At 38.8% G+C, this 24884-nt stretch overlaps 1 protein-coding gene across 2 annotated transcripts in view; it reads right to left on the bottom strand.

Moving 5' to 3' along the window:
• Positions 1 to 24884, bottom strand: part of LOC103143381 (partitioning defective 3 homolog) — a 299858-nt gene that overhangs the window by 87560 nt on the left and 187414 nt on the right. Inside the window, exons 12-15 of one of the 2 annotated variants that reach the window (XM_016675207.1) lie at positions 24715 to 24843; positions 9560 to 9592; positions 9032 to 9217; positions 8557 to 8727 (exon numbers count right to left, since the gene is read on the bottom strand). In XM_016675207.1, coding sequence (XP_016530693.1) covers positions 8557 to 8727; positions 9032 to 9217; positions 9560 to 9592; positions 24715 to 24843 — 519 coding nt within the window. The remainder of the gene's footprint in view (positions 1 to 8556; positions 8728 to 9031; positions 9218 to 9559; positions 9593 to 24714; positions 24844 to 24884) is intronic. The other variant, XM_007559893.2, reaches the window with a different exon arrangement.

Here is a 24884-nt window from a genome sequence, read left to right as displayed (position 1 = left end):
ACTCTTACAATATGGAGAAGTTCGAGGTTCATGAATGCTTTTGCGCAACATTGACTGTCTGAGCTTTGCAAGTTGATTTTCAAACGTGTTTTTGCCTCACAGAACAAACAAATGCTGGAATTTGTGTGAGGCCGATCAAATACCGCCGCAATTTAATCTCTGTTTATTCAGGGTTAATTAAGTGTGTTTTGTGCATGCTAAAGCTTCGGGTTTTGCTCATCCTGTTGACTGATTTGAATGTTTGCAGACAAGAGACAGTGTGCATGATGAGCTGTGACTTTTCCGTAAAAAAAAAAAAAAAAAGATAAAAAATAATTCTGCTGCCACCAAAATTCCAACTGTCAGCTTGGTGTTTCTCAAGGAATTATCTTTTCAAGCAACGTGCTGGTTTAGCTGAAACAGTTGGTTTTTGAAATAAAAACATGTTAAGAGTATTTTAGGTGCAAACCACCACAGTGGAGCACCCCAAAAATAAAACAAAAACTTGAAATCTAATAGAAATGAGTGGAATCAATATAAAAAAAAAAAAACAACACCCTGCTTGGTAGTATCAAAGTGTTTTCAATTCAGCCCAACAAAATAACTTGATTAAGGAGCTTTGGTCCACAATTAGACTTGTTTTCAAGTGATATTTTAATCTATTCTCACCACAGCTTCACCTTATGCATTTAAACCATCTTAATCTAGTCATTTTCTGTGGATTACCCTGCTGATTGAGGGCAAGGACGGAGCACTGTGACTCACAAAGACTCCAAAATGTCTCGTTATCCAAGAATTTTTATTCATCGGAGTGAAAGAGTATAAATATCTTGTGGACGTTTTACTGCACTGAGAAGTTATTTGTGGTAAATGCAGCATCATATATATGTGTTGTTTGGGGGGCGGAAGGGGTGGGTTCCTGTGTCAGCGTCTACCTGACCTTGAGTAATCAGCGAGGAAGAAGAGGCAGTGTGTTAAAAGGTTCGGCCTTAAGCTTTCAAGCACTGCTGATAATGTCTCATCCGCGGTCATTTCCGAACCCTCTATCCTGGTCTCAGTCGGTTGCCGTAACCCTAATCCAGTCTATCTCCGCCATAATGCTGTAATTACATTCTCTAAGCTGCTGCATTCTACCCAGGGCACAACTCGCCTCTCCTCTTCCAGCTCGATGTCGGGGCTTTCATTAGCCAAACACATCCAGGCAGAGCCTCGCCTAATGCCAGCGCTTCCAAAAGTGAGATTTTACGGTCTTTTCTGGAGTTCAACGCAAGACTTGTCTTCCCCCGTCTCTCATTATCCACTTTACTGTCAATTCACAATTAAATAAACGTTTAATAACATCTTAAAAATCAAAGAATGGGCATGTAGGCAGAGGAAAGGCTTTAGCCGTTCAAAACCTCTTATTGTTGAGCAGCTAAGCTAAGCTAGGTTGGCGACATCAACTAACTCTCCCAATTTAGTTTAATTTATTAACATATTTGCTTTTACCAACACACCTTACACTGACGGCATGTTATCTTGTCTATCATACGTCAAGGAGTGGTGATGCCAGTGTGTGCTGCATTATATTTATGCCCCAGGGAAACAGGAAGTTGTGGATTACTAATTAAAAGTTCCTCATCAGTGATGATTTTTTTTTTGTTTAAAGTATAAGAGTCACATAAACTTTAGACAAACTGATGCTTATTGTTTATGCTGATTTCTTTTTTTTTACTCCAGTAATGTAATTATGTAAAATGCTTGATTTTTATTTTTTAAATACGATTTTAAGAAGATGGCATCTTTAGAAAGGGGTGGCAGTAAGTGTGGAGGGCATGGCGTAACTTTTAAGCAACCATGTCATGATGCATATGGATAAAAAGGTTTGTGTGGTTTCTGCCTACGTATGTTTTCCAATATTTATGTGTGTGTTTCTGAGCACCGCAACGATTCTCGAGCATAGAACTAGACACTCCAACTCCACAGTCCTCCACCGTGCTTCAAGCTGCCCACTCAACCCGCTAGATTCAATATATTATTCTCTCAATTGGTGCTATTGAGTTTCCCCTGCCGCTCCTAAATGAGTTAGTCCTTAGAGAGCCGGTCGGGAATGAGGGCCAGCAGCACCGGAATTGCATTTCTGCTGCTGTGTGATCTACTTCTCTCAATTTACTCGGCGCACTGTCGCGAACTGCATTTCCCAGAGTGCTGCGCTCCGCGTCCTCGTTTTATCCCCCCCGCATGAGTCGTTGGCGTTCGCTGTGAAAACAGCAGAGCTGCACGTCATGATCCAACGACACTTCAATCAGTCCGCATTAAGTTGGGAGGTGGGAGGCGGGAGGGGGTGAGCACAAATTTCCCTCTGCTTTCTCCTGCCTCTGTTGTGGGAAGCATCTCAGTGTTTTAAGGTCTCTCTCAGCAGTGGTCAGCTCAATACTAATAAAAGCATAATCTACTAGAGCAGGACTCTGATTGATAGCTCTCTCAAGGCTCTATCGATCAGCCCCTCTCTCATCCGAGTTAGCGTCTTTTGTTCGAGCCAGCCACTTCCTTCCCCCCTTGTCTCTTTGCATAAAACCCTCTCAGGCTGACCAGCAACAATGCCGTTGGAATGGATCGCCAGCTGAGCAGCCAATGAGATCACCGTGTTGCTCTTTGCATCCACCATGAGTTCTTCTAAAGTCAGAGTTAACTTTTGATTCTTTCTGCTGCCACAATGTAAAATGTAACACAGAGAACAAAGTGCTGATGCTACTGTTTTCGTTTACTCCAATTGTTTTTCCTCCTTTGGTCTCTACCTTCACATAGATTCAGATTGTACAGCTCATTAGAAGACTAACAGTAATATATGTAGAAACTTGTTTTTTTTTTTTTGTTTGTTTGTTTTTGCTGGTGTCCTGTACAAGGTGCCAAATCACCATGTGTAAATTGAAATAAAATAATAATAAAAAAAACATTCTAATGGATGCTGTAACCATGGAGTTCTAGAGTGATGCTCAGGGCTGTCCATTGTGTTGTTCTGCCGCCAGGCTTGTTAAGCCGACTCTACATTCAACTGCAAGTTGCATGTTTTAGCAGCAGCTCAGATCTCCATCCTGGTTTATGCTGGTTTTGATAGTATTTACCAGGGGTCCCCAAACTTTTTCCTGCGAGGGCCACATAGCTGTTCCTTTCTCTGGTCGGGGGCCGGTCTTAGTTTTTGGAGAAAAAAAACCTTAGAAAATTCTTGTCGACGGGGGGGGTTTGAGGAGGAGGAGGAGGAGGGCTGTTCTGTCTTTGAAACTGTCGAGCGGGGGGGGGGAACACATTCGCGCTTTTAGATAGATTTTTACCCAGAATGCAAATGGAAAAAACCGTGAGTGAAACGGTGACTGGGACTGACTAGTATATATTCCATTGAGGGAAAGTTAGTTTCACATCTGCTCAAGCCGCCTGGTGGTTGAAGAAAAATCCACATATAAACAGGAAAATACAATATATGAAAAAAAACACTGAATACTCCCTGGTATGAGGAGGCGGGCCGGATCCGGCATTGTTCAGGGGGCCGGACCAAATGACGTGGCGGGCCGGATCCGGCCCGCGGGCCGTAGCTTGGGGACCCCTGGTATTTACTGTTAAGGGGCAAAACCCTGGAAATAACAGCTAGCATCTCTGTCTGGTACTGGTGTCTAATGGGAGACTAACCATGAGACATTCTTATCACAGTAGCAACAACTATTAATTTTTCCATTGATATTACAAATTAACAATGCAAAAACAAAGTCTTGGTAAGTATTTTTGGTCCAGTTTCTTAAATATCTTGAAATAAGACAAAACTGACTTACAAGTAACTTTTCAGCTTGTTTTAAGTCATTTCTTAATATTAATAAAAAACTGCTAGCTCCACCAGTAGATTCTCTCCCTTATAACAAAACATTTTTCACATATCACACGTGAAATAATTTGCCAGTAAAACTTGTAATTTTTTTAAATCAATATTAAGGAATTATTAACTTAAAACAAACTCCGATTTCTTGCCGAAAAGTCATTTGTAAGCTAGTTTTGTCTTATTTCAAAATGTAGTCTGAGGCTGCTGAAGAAATGATTTGTTTGTACCCCGAGCCAAGGTCACAAAGCTGGTGGGAAAAGTAAATAAGAAAAAATGACACTACATTTATCCTTTCAATAAACACTAAAAATGGCTTCCACATAAAAAAAAAAAACACCATAAAAGGATCTGTGTAAAATCTGTGTAAACAGCCACCATTCTCCACATGATACCATGTCAAATCATGCATCATATTTTTATAAGCCTGTCATATCTCTTCAGTTTAAAGCTCTAATGTTGATTAGCTGTCATGTAGAGTACATCAATGCACAGTCACTGCAGTAAGCAGTGGCAACGCTAATGGTTCATTTGTTCAGGAACAGAGGACACACACGGAACTTTCTAAAAAAGAAATAAATAAAAAAAAAAGGTCTAAAAGGACAGGCTCTGTGCCGGGACGTTTTTGTTTTTGCACAGTTTTGTTCCCCGTATTTACATAATTGAGTTTGTTTGACTGGAAAATATTTAAAAAAGCCAAGGGAAAATGGGCTCTATATGATCATGTCTTCAGGCCATTTCACATGGAGTCCTGGCTCAGACAACGTAGGCAGCATGACGCGAGCTAATGTGTGCTTCAATAAAGAAAAAAGAAAAACTCCCACAGATTAGCATCATTTTTATAATCTCTAATTACAGAGGCAAGCATGTGCATCAAGAGATGTGAAAGGAATGCAGAAATAAAACGGTGTCAGACGCGCTCATCTGATTGTCTCCTTTTAGATGTTTATCTGATGAATAGCTCAGTAATATTGTGAACTGTCACATATGTTGCAACACAAAGAAACACACACCAACCACTGAACTGGAGCGCATCATCAGGACAAAAAAGGGGGAGGTTTCATTTTTATTGTTGCATAAGAAGACTGGTTCATAATCATAATAGGTGGCAAAAAAATACCCATAATTCCACAGAACATCCTTGTAGATAAACTTTCAAATGGTGGCATGTGGATAAAAGACATTCCAGGTAATATTTGAATTGTTACCAACACATTTTTAGCATTTTTAAGTTGTAGACAAGAGATAAATAATTTATAATAACAGATCAGAATTTAGTCACAAGACTCTGGACTTAAACCCCAAGACTAAGAGAATGTGGCTCCAAAAATAATGGGATTAAAATGACTTGTCGAAAATGTAATAGTTGAAACCCATGACGATGTATTAATAGAACTAAGAAATAAATGTAGAGATTACACAGCTCCAGAAGCAGAGATGCAATTATAATGCTTTGAAACTAATTGACAGTGACCAATCATATCACAAGACAATCTGGGGCAGAACAGCAGTTCTTCAAACAAGCTGAGAACATAAAAGATTTCTGTCGTCAAACTCTGGCCACCACACTAACCAAATGTGACCAGTGGTTTCCCCCACCCCCAACACAAAAAACAATGGTCATACACTACAGGAACCATTGGACACTAGCATGGCAATCAAATATTCAAGAAAGGAAAGGAGTATGGAGAGCATACCAGTCATACATCTCTGACCAATTGTAAAACCTTGTATGAAGGACTAGTGTGACTTTTATCCTGCATGTAGAACGGTGCACCATCTCTGCAACCTTGCAGAGTTGCTTGAGGAGATAATGCCAGTTTAATTGTTCTGTTCTCATGTGTTTTGTGAATTTGGTGAAGGTTTATATCCAACCACGTCTGTCCCTCAAGGATGGCGCCTCCCAAGACGGCTGCAGCCTCAGGCACTTGCCTTCCCATGTCTTATGCTGTCTGTCTTTTCTTGGGACGGGCTGTACTGAATGGAAATTTGTTGTGCTTCTGTACAGCAACAATAAAGGAATTCTGATTGTGATCTGATTGGACTCTGTGGATGGTCCTATAAAAGTATGGGGTACAACTCTAAAGCAGGGTTGGGTGGAGCTGTGCCTGTCTCCAGCCATCATGGGTGACAGACCCTGTAGAGGTCACCAGTCCATCACAGGACATTCTTAAGGACGATCTAGTTCATATAAAACCAAAGCAAGAACTGTGTCCAAATTGCTTGTTTCACATTTCCAGTAAGGTTTGTGCAGCTATAATCGTATGTAAAAGAGGATCAAATTCTGCCAGAAGACTGTAACTGAAAAGGTCATGTGGGTGAAGTGTTCAACCATGCATTTAACTAATATAAAACTTAAACTTTTACTTTAACTTATAACTTTGACCTACTAAAGATTATGCGATCTACAAAGGTCAAAATGATCTTAAAACGTTTTTTTTTTTTTTTTTATATGGTTGTATATGGTGGTCGCCCAAGCCCCACCGTCAAACCCATTCCCACTCTGCCCCCTCCCCCCATCTTCGATTCATTAGGCTGTGTTGCTTGGCTTCTTTCCCCTGCAGACAGTGATGGATCTGATTCATTTCATGGTGGTCATTTCTGGTAGCTTTCAGTCCTCCCTCCCATTCCGCTGGGTGACAGAAGCAAACTGGTCTGCCCCCTCACACCCCCCAAAACCTCACATATCCACCTCACCAGTGCAGCAAAGCAAAGAAGTGAGGTAAGAATCTCTGTTGAGATAACCTTGCTTTTCTTGCAGCAGTTTTTAATCTGAGCCTAGTTATGATAAAGGTTTTTATCATTGCTAGCCTCTCTACATGTTGGGGATTCTGCGTTTAAATGCATAATCAAAGTCAAGGCAGCCTCAGTGTTGTGGGTGATTTAAGATGATGACCTGACCCCAGATTAATCTAAAAGAGATTAAGAAGGTCACAATAAGCAATACATCAATAAATCAATAAATCACATGATAAGTTAACACAAGGTCTGTTATTTCCATTTGCATGTCTTTAGTCAGCTCCATTTTGTTTACGGAGACTTAAGTCTTTTATTTGTCGTTTTTGTTGTTTTATTTATTTATTTTGGTTATTTAAAATGTCTTCCAGTTCCAGTGTTAAATGTTTATTAGAATTTAAAGTTTATTGATCTTTGAGAAGGTGTATCATTATGCCATTGCTATATTACTTGAAAATTGTCTCAAAACAACAACATTATTGTTTATCGCAACAACTTCTGGGACAATTTATCGTCTAGCAAACTGTGTTATTGTGACAGACCAAATCATGAATGGATGGAGGGACATAAATGGGTGGAATATAATACTGGGCATTATCACACCTACTTCTTTCATAGTTGATGTGAACTTGCATAACACGTCAACCTGTTGTTTCATGGCAATTAGTGTTTCAATTAGCAAAATCTTTGTAAAGAGTAGTCAAAACCTCATGCTGTGGATCAAAGAAAAGAAATCTGTAAAAAAAAATGTGTGGCTCTTCATCTTCCCCCAGGAAGAATGATTTGATTTTGTCTCCTTTTTTTTTTTTTTCCTGAAGATTTAGGCATAAATGTGTGCTCGGTGTCAGCCTCTCTACAGAGTCTGGTCAGGGATTAAAGTCGACAGGAGACTGACTGGACTGGAGCGATAGGACTCAGTGAACCTTACCACTGAGCTCCCCAGGAGGGACACATGTCCTCTGCTCTGTGTCTGAAGGTGGAAGGAAGGAGAGCGAGAGATGGAAAACAAAATACTCCACAGATAAAAAAATAATAATTAAATAACTAAATAAAAAAATTAACTGTCAAACATGGTGGCCAGTTTCTAATGAATTCAGCTGTAGTCAGTGGAGAATCACAAGATGGGGGTCAGAATTAGCTTTGAAACAAAGAGGAAAAACAAGTGCATGGCGTGTGGCAAGTGTGTAAGAAGAGAGAGAGACAGCGCTTGAAGGATGAGAATTAGCAGGGAGGGGCACAGCGTGGTACTCCAAACTGACACATAGCCACAGGACACGGGCTCCAATTAGAGTCACAGCAACTCTAATCAAATCTGATCTACAACCACTGGCTGCAGGGTGACTCAATGTGCATGTGCGTGTGTATGCATTCACACCTGCACTCCACAATTCTGCTCCACAATCAAGCAGTGCGTCACAAAAAAATGATTTCTGAATGAACTTATTTTTTTGTTATTTATTAAAAGATACAAAACACATTGGTTTGACTGTTAAATGTCACAGAGGATGTTTGTGAATTGAAACAAATGTAATTTTTTGTGCTGTTGCCTCATAACAAAAGTTCTACTTGCAGAACTTTTTTTTCTTCAATTCTCAATTCTGCAGATTACTGCAGAATTGAGAATTGAAGAAAAGAAAAGTTTCTAATTCAGTGGAATTTAAATGTAGCAGTCCCCTATTTGCTTTTTAATCTGCATCTCATCTCTCGTCATCTTAAAAACAACAAAGTAGGTTTCTGTCCTGCAGTAACGACTTCCACTCTGATGAGTGTTATTAGCAGCAAAACTCAGTAGCACTTAGGATAACATGTTCGTTAATCAGGACATGGACAAATTTTGTGCTTAGTCACATCTCCAAGCTAACTCAGGTGAAAATCAACATACTTCACTCAACACCCAACATATCTGGACTTGTAGGGATGACAAACTGATGCACGAACTAACTCAGAAATTATTTTGACAGAGATTAGCGATGACTCTTGATTTTCTGTTTGCTTACCTCGCCGTCCTTAATCAACCGCCGGGCCACGATGAGCTGAATCATCCCACGTTTGTTGCCCTCTACTGACATGGACTTCCGAAGCGCCTCCATGGCATCCTGATTGGTCATCCCAAGCAGCGACTCCCCATTGACTGCAATGAGTTGGTCATTGACTCGAAGACGTCCGTCCTGCACACGAACCCAGCATTCAGCAACCATTTGTGAATCTTCATCAGATTCACTGTGTTTTCACTTAAAAAATCCCACCTGATCTTTATTGCCCGCAAACATTTCTATCTAACTTACAACTTTATCAAAAATACTACTTGTCTTGATCAAACTCAACATCAAGTAACACCGTAGAAAAAAATACCGCAGCAGGATTTGTTTGTATGATGTGCGCCATGGTTACAATAAAGACAACATGTAAAATCAATGATGTCCATCAACATAATGGTTAGGGGATAAGTACAAGGAAGAAGTTGCTACTTGCCTTGCTAGCAGCACCTCCATGAATTATGGATTTCACAAAGATGCCCAGATCAGCATGGTTCTCCTTAGAGCGGTTCCCCTTAACGCTGACCCCCAGGCCAGCGGAGCCCGAGTCATTCAGAGGGACCTCAAACGTCAGAAACTCTCGTGTTCCGTCCGGGGTTAGCACCGTGTCATCGTCCTGTTTCTGAGGTGGACATTGAACAAACAAAAGATATAATAAGATTGGGATCTGCTTTATATCAGTTCATGTTTAGTAAGAATTTTGCACCTTAATCAAAGTGCAGACTGATGTATTTTTTTGGTTAGAAATCCCCAACCAAAAGTCACAAACTCGAATAATGGCTTGAGTGTTTTGTCACCAGGCCAAGGAGAAAAACATTTCATAGTAATTTCAGCAGTCTTGACAAGTGGTGTTTTATTTTGAGTAACTAGCAAGTGCAAAGTCACTAGAGACAGCAAATCTGTTTGTAGTGATCAAAAAGTACAACACAATACAATAAACCTGGAATTTGATTACATTACTTACTTGCCTAAGTTGACAAAATGATGTTGAGGTCCACTGTTGCATTAAGACACAAAAGAGAAAACAGTGAACCTGGGAGCAGATATGGAAAGGACCGGAAAACTGATCAGAAATACAGGTGACACTCAAAAGAGTGAAAATGACCCAAATGGTAAACAAACCAGACTGTATTAACTACACTGTCTCTCAAAATAAGCATCATTATTGTTTTCCTTTTTATTCATCTAAAAAAAGATTAAGAAAAAAATAACAGATTTTCTTAACTGTAAGGGATGTTTAATCTCATCCCTTATACGGGAGTTTTATTGTCAATCAGAGCAGTCACAAAAATGACAAAGAACCAAACTTGCGTCACCATTTTATCCTACACATCTGGTGAACTGAGAGGTATAAGTTCACCATAATGCAGCAGATTGCACAAAACAGTTTGTCTGGGCTGTAAAAAGGTAATATTATTAAAGATAATTATAGAATACAGCACAACCTAATGGAAAACAGTTGAAGAAAGATAGATCATGCGCTTTTGCGATAATGTATATCAATGTCTAAAAAAGACTAAAAAGAAAAGAAGACAGTAGTCAGCATTAAACAAGTGGCAGCTTCTTTTCAAGCACGTTTCCGTCTACTGAAAACCTTCTGCCGTCTCCAGAATCTTTTCAAATAATTCATGATCAGTGGTTCACACCCTGTCAGAGGTGTCAGCACAGAAAATGAGCTGAAACAAAATTTTGTTTCACAGCTCTTTTTTTATTTTTTTGAATAGCACTGTGCTTATGAAAGGAGAATGTACTTCTTTGAATTTTACTTCCATAACATTTCAAAGAAGAAGACAGCTCTGACATGATTCAGCCAAGGTCTCTGCTCTCCCTGTGCTCAGAAATACCAGGATTCAATAACCCAAATAAAACATTGGCCAAAATTAATGTTTCCTTTTCAGTCACTAAAAAAAGTGTTTGTATTTAGATGAAGGAAGATGATCATCTCATACTAGTAAACTCAACAGAGGAGTTTGAATGCAGCAGTGAGAGGCTGTCATTTCCCGATTTTAGCTAGCAGTCAAAGCAAAAACCGGAAAATATTCCTATGAACAACTTCATTAACCCCAAACATCAAGAAAAACAGATAAATGGTTGCCGTGTGGATTAGAAAGAAGCAGCAGAGAGAAAGGAAAGACAGAATATAAGGTGTGTGTGTCTTTTTGTGAGTTTTTGGTACGCCGACGATTTATTAGGATGCAGCGGTGCATTCAGGTGGAGGCTCTTTTCAACACCATCTGACTGGGCCCCTATTCCCCATGTGGTGCCCCTTCTGTCTGCCCTCCATTCTTCTCTCTGTTCTCTCTTTCTTGCTTTTAAAATTGCTCTACACCTGTCCGTACAACTTGCCAAAAGGGGGTTTTTGTTTGAGACCGGACTCCTTCATCAATGCTGGAATCCATTTAATCGTGCTGGATTTCAACACCTGTGGTTCTAATACAAAAAAAAATAAACAATAAAAATCCCCAGGTCTTGGCAGGAAATGACCCGTTTCTTTCCCTCCAACTGCTGAATGAGGCGGATAGGGGCCAGAAAAACAGACACTTTAAGAGAATTCCTTCTCCGCGCCAGGAGCAAATGTAATGCACGGATATTGTTTAAATTTCCTTGGCTTTTCTGAGCTGGAGAGAAGAGGAAGAATCTAAAACTACTGACATGAGATCTGTTCTTTTGAATGTATATTCGCTAATATGTATCAACTACATACAGTACCTAGAAAAAAGGTTCTGAGTCCTTGAATGTCTTCAAATTTTCTCTCATTAAAACCAGAAACTTCAATGTATTTTTTGGGATTTTAAGTGACAGGTCAACTGTATAACTGCAAAACTAAAATACTCGGCTTTACAAATAAAAACCTGAAAAATGCTAGATTGAGCTCCTTTACAACACTTTATACTGAAAACAAACTGGACTTACAGCTGCAAGTCTTTTGGGGTAAGTTTTTGGAAAACTTTTACCCCAAACCTTCTAGAGGCTGCAGTCTTTCTGACTTGCTTTTCATCCCTTCCCACTCCTGCATACGGACAACAACAACAGTTGTCTTGTCAGCCAGTTCTTCCAACTGAGCTGTGAAACCCAGTAGGTCCTTCAGAGTTACCATGGGAGTTTTAGTTTTTTTCTACAATTAATCTTCTTGCAAGGCTTGTCAGTTTAGGTAAACGGCCATGTCTTGGTACGCATATATGTGAGTTTCTGCATACATATGGTGGATTAAACTGTAACTCCATTAGAAGATTACAGATAGGGATATTCTTTTATAACCAAATCCTGTATTAGTCCTGTAGTTGACTCCTGCCTATTTGCGGCTTGCCTAGCTGAAGGCCTAGCTGAATTCCTAGCTACAATGCTATATGACATGCTATTGGCTAGCATTTACAAAGCAGCCAATCCAGGAGCGCCATTTTGTTTACTTGGCACTGTAAATGAGCAGAAATGAGGAAGACTGCAGATATTAGCTCCTGTAGCAGTGCTGACACGGTTTCCACTGTGTGTATTAATGCATATTAGGGTATGTTTGGTGTTTGAATGATTAATATATGCAGTTATAAGCGTTAAGTGGCATTTCAGGTACTTGTGAATTGTAGCTACTTGCAGGCTGTTGTGGTCTCTAAAAGCACTCCCATACATCATCAAAAGTTTCAAAATCGGCTTTTCTTGACAGTCGCGTGACAAATGTGTTAATTTTGTTCGCAGGGGTACATCCACCTCCCTTTCTCAACAAAAGGTCAAATTATTTTGGACAGGGTGCAGACTGATGTGTTGTGTGATTGTTAGAAGTGTGTGGATGTGTTTTTGGGCAGCAATGTTGACATTACTCTTAAACTAGTTCACTTCCACTATCCGGTTTTTGTCTCCTAAGGCAGCAGGATTAGATTCGAGGAGCATTTATAAGATGCAGTGAATTTCATACATTTGTATGATTCTTCACCAAAACATTAAAAAGATTGCCAAATGGCTAAAAACTCCTGGATGAAAATTGCAAAGTCACTGTCTACAAAGGTGAGTGTCTGCAGAAAGGCGTGGCACTCTCTCTGTGACTGTTTGTGTAAAAGTAACATGGAGAATGCAGGGAGGAGTGGGAACCTCAGCGGGCAGGGTGTGATGGATGGTGAAGTGAAATAGGTGCACGCCGGGTGGTCTGCGAAGTGTGCGAATACGAATGTTCTGCAAACAGACGACCATGTGTCGATCGTTTGGCTTTGGAGGAACAATGGAAGAGATAAAACCCTCTTGACTACCAGAGACACAACTTTATCCCTGATCTGTCTGGTGTTTTCCTTGGTCTTTAGCATGTAGTTGTTCACTAATGTTCTTGAAAAACCCTGATAGAAGCTGGATTAATGCCAAGATTAAATCACACAAAGGTGGGCTATATTTATGAGTTAGCTGACTTGTAGAACCAAGTGGGTATGCTGGATTTGAATCACCTCAGTAAAAAGAATCGAATACAAATCTACGCTATTATACCAACTCACCAACTGTTCAGCATGCGTTTGCAAGTATAATGAATGTAAAACGAATTTAAATTCTGGCGTGTGCATTATTTAACAGAGAAACATGTTTAAATAGTGATTAAGATCTTCAAATGAAAATGAACAAGCGGTGAACAGATGCTACATCTTTGTGCAGGGTTTTAGCAAACCAGTTAAAGACAACCAGAAAGCTCCAGCTGGAAAAACGACTGGACAGCCACGATGTGAGCCTTTGTGCTATGCGCTAACGCTTGCTTCCAAAATGATGACAGAATAACCACCCACTCAGTGATGTGTTACGGGAAAGGAAGGCCGAGGCAAAGAATGAGACAGCACTGTAACATTTTCGTCAGACAGGAACAAGAGCCGCTCGCCAGAAATGAGTTTGTCAAGCCGCCTGACAGCTGTTATTGCTCCGATTCAACTGAGGAAGAGTTGAACCTAACCACCCTCACGGAGGAGAAAAAAACAAAAAGAGAGAGACCGATTTTGTTCATTGTTCAAACCTCAGCACTTTTATGAACCTGGGTAGAAAGCATAAAGGAAGTGACAATGGAGAAAGTGACTGGAAGATGAAAAAGGGGCATCAGCTCAGGGAGGAACAGTCGGATTTATCACAACTAATATTTTATTAGAATTAATATATTGAGTGCATGTTTATCTCAATTTATTCAAACATTAAACAAAAGTAAAATTATAATCTTTGGATCTAAAGTTAGGACACACTTGAAACACACAAAGGTGGGCTATATTTATGAGTTAGCTGACTTGTAGAAGCAAGTGGGTATGCTGGATTTGAATCACCTCAGAGATCCTTAGAGATCAGGACCTAAAATCTGGGTGTAGTAATGGACTCAGACCTGAACCCTCAGAGCCACATAAAGACAATTACAAAGTTGGTCTTCTATCACCTGAAGAACATTTCCCAGATTAAAGGACTAATATCCCAACAAGATCTAGAGAAACTCGCCTGTGTGTTTATCTTTAGTTGCATTGATTAATGTAAAAGTGTTCTCACAGACAGGTGCAGCTGATCCAGAAAGCTGATACCCGCATTTTCACTAAAACCAAGAAGATGGAGCACATCGCCCCAGTTCTCAAATATTTACACTGCCCCCCTCATAGCTCAGAGAACAGACTTCTGTTAGTTTACAAATCAAAATCATCTAATCATCTTACAAGTCATCTAATGGCTTAGCACCACAAGGTTTTCTGGTTCTGCTCTGCATCCCCAGAACCAAACATGAAGAAGCAGCATTCAGCTTCTATGGACCGCAAATCTAGAACAAACTTCCAGAAAACTGTCAAAACAGCCAAAACACTGAGTGCTTTTAAGTCAAGGTTCAAAACCAAACTGTTTAGAGTTGAACATTGATCAACTTATTGTGTATTGATCATTTTGACGATGACATTTGACAAAAATAATGTCAAAGTGTTTGACAAAGTATAAAGCACTTTGAACTGCTTTGTTATTAAAATGTGTTATACAAACATTTTTCAAGGCTAGTTTAAATACTGTACTCTATCACAGATTAGAGAAATGGAGATTAATAGTTTAAACTTTATAAATAAGCAGCCATGTATTCACAACAGTACAGGATAATTAGAATGCAGAGTAGCTGTAATATCATTATTTCCTGAGCTCAACGGTCTGTCTAACTAGTAGGCTAGACAATCGCAAAGGACAACCCTTTGCCTCCACTCGCTTTTATTCCTCCTCTTCACTCAGCTACAGTCATCGTCCATTACTCAATTAGGGCCTTTATTAATTAACAGTGTGATGGGCTAACACCCAGTCATTATCGGCAGGGGAGGAAAATAAAGGAAACATTTCCACAGAGATGTTGGCAGGAGAGTGAGGGTGGGCACAGACAGGAAAGAGTTAGATGATTGTTCTAACAAGGCCCTGACTGCCTGTCAGCCGTTTCTGTGGTGTTTATACAGTGTCTAACCTATTCTGTGCTGAAAAGAGATATGCCCATGTGTCTGTCAAAAATAAAAACACAGCAAGAAAAAAAAAAACACACACACAAGAAAAACCAAGACAGAGAGAGAAAAAGACAGAGCAAATGAACTGCAATTAAGTCTATTCACACACAAAAAAAATTGGAGTTCTGCGCACATCAATGCCTAAAACAATTAACACCGCTGGAAGCTTCTTTCCACACTTGGCCCAATTTAGTGACATAAAGGTCATTGGAAATTAATCTAAAAGTGGATAAAAGAAATCAGCCATGGGTGTAATTATAAAAGAGGTGCACCCGTGCTAGGTATTGTAACACAAATTTCTTTGGCTGTGATTCTCCCCTGCAACATTTCCTGACAATAGAGGCGGATATCAAGTAACTCTAAACCAAGAAAAAAAAATTCACAGAACCTGAGGGTGTGGAGTGAAAAGCTGATTATAGGAGAATTTGAATTACTAATAAACAGGACATGGTAAGACTTTATATGAAAGGGTGTGAATGAGACTGAGATGACACTGTCATAAACATAACACCTGAACATGAAGGAGTCTTCATGAATGTGTATGACTGTCATGAAGTGTTATTTAGTACGTAATGAAACTTCTAATGCAAAGTTGTACTAAAACTTGCATCGAAAGTCCATTAAAATTTAAAACTTTGCATAAAAAGCGTCACTATTGACACTTCATGACAACAGTCCAACATTCATGAAGTTATAAAGAAAATACCGTACCGTCAGCAGTTCAACAAGCAATACATTTTGATGAGTGGCTTTGCTAAAGTCATACACATCAAATATGTTGGTCAATGTTTCATTTATTATGGTTCAACAGCAACTCTAAACAGATGAGTTTTCAGTCCAGATTTAAAGGAACTCAGTGTTTTTAGAAGATAATTACCTTAACTGCTTCAAAGTTTCAGTTGCCACATTATTTTATTTTTCAGATGAAACAGATATTACCACCGGCAGCCAATAAAAGTCATACATAGAGTTTATTAGCAACTATATTTTCTGTTAATCATGTGGCCCCTTTGGGAAAATTAACTGGCCACACCAGATCAAGAAGTGTATTTATACACTAAAAAGACATTTACATTAGATGGAGCAAGATTTATAAAGTAGCGACTTTTTAGTGTGCAAGGAAACTGTTCAAAAAAGCATTTCAAAGAGGAGATTACACATCGTGAAACATACACCTCTCATTCAACGTTATTAGAGACTAAAAAGAGTTTTGATACGTCCAAGTGCAAAGACACACAACAGCCCATAACGTGGTCTGAAAGCAGATGCCGAATCCCCTCCGGGAGAGTAACTTTGCCGCCATAAGTGGCCTTTAACTACCTTGTTTATCGGCAATGCGCAGCGCTGCACTGCACCATCCCATACTCTGCACCGCGCTGACAGCGAGTGTAATTATGGGAACAGCTGCTGGAAAAGTGCTAAACGAAAACAGGTGGCATCTGTGAGACTCGTTCAGAAATTGTTAACCGGGCTGGCATTGTCTTCGACCACGCTTGGCAGCCCCGGCTTTAATTATGACAGAGGATGTTTCGAAACTTTTCCCGTTTGATCAGGCAGCTATGCAGTTCTCAGACCGGCAGTAAAAGGAAAAGTTTGATCAGGTTCTTTTAGGCTGTGATATGAGCGGAAAATTATCCAGAAAGCAAAAAAAAAAAAAAAAAGAGAAAGGGAGAGATGGAAATCTAGGTGAAGGGAAGAAAAGAGAATAGTGATACTGAAATCAGAGTAAGATAAAAATAAGGTGGTTCCGTTTTTGAACTAAACTAGCATGCTGGATCCTTTACCTACTGAATCTAAACTAAATATTCTTCCAAAAGTACATTTCTGGTTAGAGTTAGAGTTGCACTGATCCGATATTAATATCTGAATATTGAAAAAAATTCAACATCGGGTATCAGAGACAATGCTCCCAATCTAGAAGAGCAGATCTATTTAGTCTTATATGTTTTAATCACTCATGTTTTATTATTTATTTTATAATTATATTTTGAATTCCTAATTGCACTTTCTGAACCATTTTGAAAGAGAGTAGTTTATTTTTACATGTTTAACCAAGGTAGTCAACCTATTATTGTAGTCAGTTTCAGTTACTTTATTATTTATTTTAACATTAACTGCAATACTCCTAACTGCACTGACTAAACAAATTAAAATGGTGTTGTTTTTATGTGTTTGACCAAGCTTGTGAAGGTATTGGTGTATTTAAGTCTGCCGAACTAGAGTTGTCAAATACATTTGTTATTCAGTACAAAAAATAAAAACATTTTCGATGAATTCAGCATTTTCTTCTGGAACATATCAGTATCAGTCGATGCCAAACCTCAGATATTGGTATCGTTTTCAGAAGTGTAAAAAGTGCATCGGTGCATCCTTAGTTAGAGTCTTTGAAGTCACTACAGTAAGCACAATGTTGTACAGAAGCTTGCACAGTCGGACATATTGATTTGATGATTGTGGGTCGACACGCTGGAATGTAGCCTCACCTGAGCAAAAACTATAAGTTACAAGCTAATTTACAGAGAAGCATTTCAGTGGTGTGATGAGATAAAGCAATATGCTTATTACTCACAAATATATTCAACTGCACGTCAGTTTTTAAGCTTCATCACACCTTAAATTGCAAATACCATCAACAAATGTTGCAGAATCTTTTTTACACCAAGAACTGACTCATCGCCTTGAGATGTTTGATCATTTCTCCCGTGGTAATATATCTGCCGGAGCCACCTGCAGTAACATAAATAAACTGTTTAAAAGACTTGGAAGGGAAAACTCTGTCATTCGCACATTATTTAGGAAAATTGCAACACATTACATCATCCTTGCAAGGAAGCATTACTCTAAGAGACATCTAATTATATTAACTTGGAAGATGTCTTTTTTGGCATGGCTGCCGATGGTGTGCAGGTTCAGAAAGGCAGGCCGTTTATCTTTGCTTCAGAGAAGTAAGCCGTAGCCTTTATCATTACCCACTCCAACACTTTTCAGGCAGGAACAGATGTGAACCGAGAAAAAGAACATATGTTTATGAAAGAAGAAAATGATGAGAGAACAGATAGTGTAAATCCATTCTTCATTCTGCTGCATGGAGAACAACTGAACATCTAATCTTCATTTCTAACTTCAAAGCGAGGAAATCGTGAATGACAAAGTCAAAACCACAACGAATCTGTCCATGTAAGTAAGCTAACACATTTCACAAATTGTCTGCGTGAATATCACAAGATGCTTCACAGATAAATTGGATATAATATTTGCATTTTTATTAGTAGCTTGACAGTAAGACGGGTAGAGAGATAAGGGAAAGACAAGCAGTAAATGGTATGGAGTTGGGAATCTACCTGGAACAGATGCATTAGTGACTTTAACCTCCGCATGTTGAGAGCCTGCTCTGCCACTGCCAAAATATATCATGATAAACAAAATAGAAATAATAAAATACCAGTTAACAAGTAATGCTGACCAGATGCTTGCCTAAAAAGACAAATCTTCATTTCAAGTTCCCATTAAAAACTGATAAAAAGTCTAATAATGAAAAAAATGGCATAAGGAAAGTAAAAAAGAAAACGATTTATAAGAAACCCCAGCAGATATCAAAACCTTTGGTAACTTGGTATACTTATGAGTAACTAAATATGATTTAAAGTTAAGTTTGCAAGAAAACCCCACTTCTGAGTGATGAATAAGAACCATAGATTAACCAGAAATATATGTGTGGTGTGAGAATAATATCAGTGGAGTCAAATGCATTTAAATCCAGGGTCGTTATGATTATGGCCTCTGCTGCATCCCTGTGTAAAAAGGCATTGGAGAATTTAAAGAGAACTGATTGAGTAGAGTGGATTCCACGGAAAATCATACTGAATTTTGATCAAGGGCTAAGTTCATTGATGGCATCTAAAAGTTGTTTTGCTGCAACTTCATGAATATTAGTAAGAAACATTTAGCCTTTTTCACTGAAATGGACAAAAATGAAACACAATCTATTGCTGGATTCATGCGACCTAGTTTGGAAGGACGACTAAGCAAAATGAAGAACTGTAAGCTTAACAGGCATTGTGTTAGATGGCTGTACCATTTCTCACAATTTCCACTTTAATAATAAAACCAAAGATAATTCTCGCAGCCGGTAGAGCAGCTGTCTTGCAATTGTGAATTTGTGGGTCCAATTCACATTTCCCTATTTTCACATGTTGACCAGGTTACCTAACCAATCTTCCGATTGGCGTATTTATAAGTGTGACTGAATGATGAAGTGCTTCTCTTGGTGAAGCACTTTGAGTGGTTGGTCTGAATAGAGTAGTGCTATATAAATTCACTTATGCTATTAAAAATATATAGTGGGAGAAGTAAGTTGAGCAAATGTGCAAAACTGAACGTATCCAGTTTTAAGGCAAGGTAAATTTATCTATATAGCACATTTTCAATCCATAATTTATAAATTAGTAGGGGTTTCTCTGGATTCTTGTTCTGATAAAACTAGATGTTGGTTTTAAATGGGCAAAACATTAAGTTATTTTATACCTACATTTTTTTATACTTAAGGTACTTAAAACACCTGTATTCTCTTCCCAAAAAAGTATTTTAATAAAATAACCCTGCCTCCGGGCCTCAGCTACAGATTCAGCTACAGTCCAGGAGTTAAAAAAAAACAACAAAAAAAACATACATGGGAGATATTAAACCAGGCCGCTGGGCCTGGTATTTATGAAACAGCCCATTACTCTTTGATAATTGTCACCAATACTGTCATGCGTTTGTCTACCCTGTCCTCAGCATTCACACGTGATATAAATTTAACTGTCACATCAATCAGAGGCCGCAATTAATTGTGCAATTAAGATTCTCATTGCGTGGCAGACACAGCTACTAATGGATCAGAGACAAGTGTGATACGATCATAAAGAGGGAATTTTAATGCAGTGCTTAATTGCTCTTATGCGGCCATCAGTGTTCCAGCTGAGGCTACATGAGACCATATCTTCTCCAGGCCTATTGGAAATGAAATATGCTGCTCATGTAGGGCCATGGAGCGATGTAAGGGCAGTTACGGACAATCTTATTACACCACCCAAAGCATGTGTACTTAATCGGCGCCAGATTGCCGCGTACGATTTTTACACGGATCGCATTAGCATGTTTAAAATATGCTCATGATATGATTGGATATAAACTTCTGTGCGAGTCTGGGAAGCGAAATAAGAAGCTGGGGCCACAGGAGTTGTTGCTGATGCAGCACCAACAACTGCTATTTTAAGGATAATTTGCACCACATGCTGGGTTCAGTATTTGCTCACCGGAATAGTTGTTGCAGATTTGCCCCAAATTTTCCAAACTCATCATTTTTATTTCTGATGACTAATACATACATACATACGTTCTGCTTTTGTTTTGGGTGTGTCTGGCACACAGTGAGAGTGGAGAATAAATGTGGAGGCTTTTAACTAGTAAACAGGTGGAGGAAGGAGCAATTCTTGTCATTTTTAATATCTGCTTTTGCTCGGTAAAACCTGGCTTCTGACTTGTTGTTACAAAGCTGGAAGATTAATCTCCACAATATGGAGCAAACAATGAATATAGCAAAAAGGACAATTGTTGCAAGCTGGGAGATTAATGCCAGCAGCATAAAACATCTATTGGATATGCCATGGTACAGTTTAGTGTTATGGATCTGTGTTAGAGTTTCACAGTGTGATGCTGCATATGAAAGTTTAACTGTTTGTGGGAGTCTGACATCAGAGGATCCTAACATTTGTTTATTTATTTGTTATAATATAAGCTTTATAACAGTTATGTCTAGATAAATTAATGACCAAACTTGAAGGTGTCAAAAGATAGCTTGAATATATGTGTTTTTTGCTTAGACTGCCTGAAAAACACAAGGGGTAAACCTACAACTTAAGGCTCAGTGCAAGAACACCTGCAAGAGGTCAAATAATAATTAGTTGAATTAGACAAAAGGTAGGACAGTCGTCTTTGCCGTTGGAGCCACTTCAATTATTCAACATGCACACCTAACAAAATCTTAGTGACAGAGAGTCAAAATAGCTTAGCGTTAGAATAGTAATATTATTTTTGCATTGAATGCATTGATCTGTAGCAATGGTGCTTTTAAGTGTAACCTGTCGTATTAATGCCACATAATTTTTAGCCTGACCCAAAAAGCCAATGTCTTTTATCGTCTGCTTCTGGTTGCTTCTTTCAAGCTGCATATCTTGCTACATATTTATCATTTAAATGTAAGGAATTTATGCAATAGTGTGGTGGGGGTATAAGTTAATAAACTCATTTGGATTCTATTCAACCTTATGGATGATGGATTCGATTTTGAAGAAGTTGATGAGATCAACGCTGAGTAAAGGTTAAAGCTTGCTAATATTATTGTATAGATTGTAATTTATCTGTATGAAAATATTTGTTGATATCCTTGGACTGCAGAGGGGAAAGTGACAGACCATAGAAACCACAAAGGGCAATGCCCTATTTTGCTCAATTACCATTTAACCTTTTCTTTTCCCTGAAAGTACATGTTTATTGAAAGCTATTGAGAGCTGTTGCTGTTGCCTCCAAAAGCATGTCAAAACACACTCTGACCGTGTTAATTAAGGATGCGATGCAAACATGCTGGGAGAATAAATTAATTCCTTAGGGAGACGGTGTAGTGAACGTGTAATGGAACAGCCAAACAAAAGGGGATGTGTGGGATTTATGACACCAACATCAAACATCAGTGGGAAAATGTCAACCACACAAAAAGGCCTGCTTTTTACTGCTGTCAACGCATCCGTCTGTGCGTGTGTGCTCATTTAGCTAATCTATGTAAGACCTTCTCTAGCATATTCACTAACTTTCTAAATACGGATATGGCGACCAAAGCCTGGCCTTAATGCGGCGGAATGCCTTCTGTGTTTGGTTAGGTCTACAGGTATGGTGTGAATTAAGTTTTGGTTAAGTTTGGGTTTAGGAATATACTCGCAATGGTGTCTGAGTGCATGCGTGTGTGTGTGCATAGTCTTGTATTTGATACATTGTAAGGCACATCGTTCCAACAAACACCACGTTGTGAGGACCCCCTGCTCCAAGGGTCCCATAAATAGAAGTGCTGCTTTTGGGTTAGGGGTTAATCTGAATTGAGTTTAGTACATTAAACTCAATTCAAACGGCACACTTGGATAACACCTGTACATCCTCATACATAAACATGTCCAAAATGACATTAAGCATGTACTGGTAATGGTTAGTTTTAAGGTTAAGCTGTGGAAATGAGTAGAAAATGTATGGAAGTCAATAGAAAGTCCCTGTGAAGACAGAAAGACATACTGTGTGTGTGGGCGTGTGTGTGAGTGTGTATATCATTCAAACAGCAATTCAAAACATCATCAGCTTGTCACTGAGGCAATTGGATGAATGACAGCTACTAAATGTTCGTCTGTGTGCTTACATTCATGTGGATCTGAGCAACCGATGTGTAGAACATACACATGCAAACACACATTCATCTATCCGCAATTTCTGGGACAGGAGGTAATTACCCGCTATGCTTTTCTATCATGCTTTATTAGTAATTACTGTCACAGTCAAAACATCAACCTCCTTATAACATTTTTTTTCTTTTTTTTTCTTTTACCAGAAAGAAAAAAAGAAGAAATTCTGTGATATTGGTACTGAAAAAAATATGACGGCTCTAAGTCAAAACAAATATTACATGAGTAAAAAAAAAAAAAAAAAACTTAATTTCAACAGAAAATGAGCCACTAAAAATTCATACTTACTGTCATGCTGGTCAAAATATTACCGATAAAAACATTTTCTGATAAGTGAACAAAATCCAGCCAACAATTTCTACTACATTACTAATGATTTGAAGCCACAGTTGCCACGGCATTTTAGTCACCCCTGCAGCATTTGTCAGGTACTGTGTCAAGAACCACTGCATAAATTAGCTTGGTCCATATAAATTTAAAGTAATATATGTTTTGGAAAGCAGCAGAGAAGATGCCATTAGGAACTGCTAAAAGACAGAGAATTTAACATTAGTAGCATATTGAATACGAATGAGACAATATGGATCTTTCTTCATAAAACAAAAGTGTGAAATGTATAGACTGGGCCTGCATTTCTTTAGTAAAATATGCCTCGAGTGTTCAGCAATGTACAGTTTTAACAGCTTCTTTGGCAGGGTTAAGAGCCTGGGTGCCAGGCTGGGGTTTATGGGAAGAAGTGAGGTTGGCATAAAGGGCTTCCTGGTCTGCTGAGGCGCTGTGAAGCCCACACCTGCTGTCAGAGACACTGAGAGCAGGCTGGACGAGGGCAGCAGCCCTGCCATCTGTTTCACGACAGCCAAAGTCACCCTGTGTGCAGGGGCTGGTGTCTGAGCACAAGTCTGTGAGTTTGTCTGCGACTGTGTGTTTGCTTAATGTATGTGAATGTAATCAGAGCTGTATTTTTAGTGCAGACTAAAGTCTGTCTTTTACAATCAGCTTCTAGACTCTATTGTGTTCTGAGTTTACTCTCAGGAAAAAGATGCCACAGACTCTTTTAGTATTATTATTTTACATAACACATAAAAAAAGAAAAACATCCAGAACTTTTTTCTGTATCTACCATAAAGCAGGAGCATGTAGCTTTTATAAAACCTTTATTTTCCACTTTTGTTAGAACTGTCCCTACGTCATGGCATAGTACGAGACAGATGATCTGTCTTCTTGCTCTGTCAGAAAAGGAGGAGGATCTTTGTATGTACTGCGACTTTAAATGTACAAAACACAGCAGATTCTCCAACGTCATTCTTTATAAAAAGGCAAAATTTTGATGCGATAACAAAGAGCACCTCATGATTTGATACCTTTTAGCACCAGTAACCTTCAGAAATAATCTTCAGTATGAATGTAGTGGACACAGTTTGGTTCACTATTCTTAAAAAACACTCCTATTAATTGTGTTCAAGGTTTGTGTGACATTTAAAGGTCCCAACACAGTTTGATAAATAACAAATAGAGTTGAATGTTGTGTGTTGTTGTAAGTTTGAGTTTAGGTTTAAAAACAATTGAAGCTGGTAAAGACCAAATTATGTTTATTATGTCCTAATGCGTAAAACTGAATGCAGGTGTACTTTCTTTTTAATAATGTCTGGGTCTTTATAGATCAGGAACTTTCCATTTCTCATCAAAACCGCAAAAAGTACCTATTCTATTTGTCTGCATTTTGGACTGAAATAATCTGTTATTTCAATGAGTATGCAATTTGGAAGCAGAAATGAGGACTGTTAAAAGATCCTAAAAATGAGTGAAACTAGGCGTCCACAATACTTCTGAAAATCTCTAAAGAGAAAAATCTGTGAATAGAAAAAAAAAAGAAAATGCAGTAAAAAGCAACTTCAAGGCAGCCTGCACTTCATAAGTTATTGTAGCAAAGTGAAAGAAGAGCTGTTTCACTTGATTACGCTAAAAGAATTATACAAAGATTTCAACCATAAAACGTAAGGAAAAAAAAAACATATATCAGAGAGCATCAGTAAGAGTCAAAGTTATACAAGTCCAGACAGAACATGGGATGCAAATTTGAGGTTTTAAATCCATTTAAAACGAATCAGCAGAGATATGCTTCATAAAATTTAATTTGTAATTAAAATCTGGTAAGTAGAGTCCAGAACGTTACTGACCACTTCTCGTGGCAGAAGTGTGTCCTCCTGACGAAGCACCAACAGGTTCACCATCCCGTCCATGGGCGTGGCTCGAAGCAGGGCTACCACTTCCTCCTGGCTCTTTCCATTCAGGTCCACTCCACTAACCTGCACAACAACATGTTCTACAGTCACTAACACAACCCAGG

Source organism: Poecilia formosa, unplaced genomic scaffold, assembly GCF_000485575.1.
Source record: "Poecilia formosa unplaced genomic scaffold, Poecilia_formosa-5.1.2 Scaffold109, whole genome shotgun sequence".
NCBI classification, from domain to species: Eukaryota; Metazoa; Chordata; class Actinopteri; order Cyprinodontiformes; family Poeciliidae; genus Poecilia; species Poecilia formosa.
This window is presented reverse-complemented; position numbering and strand designations above follow the sequence as displayed.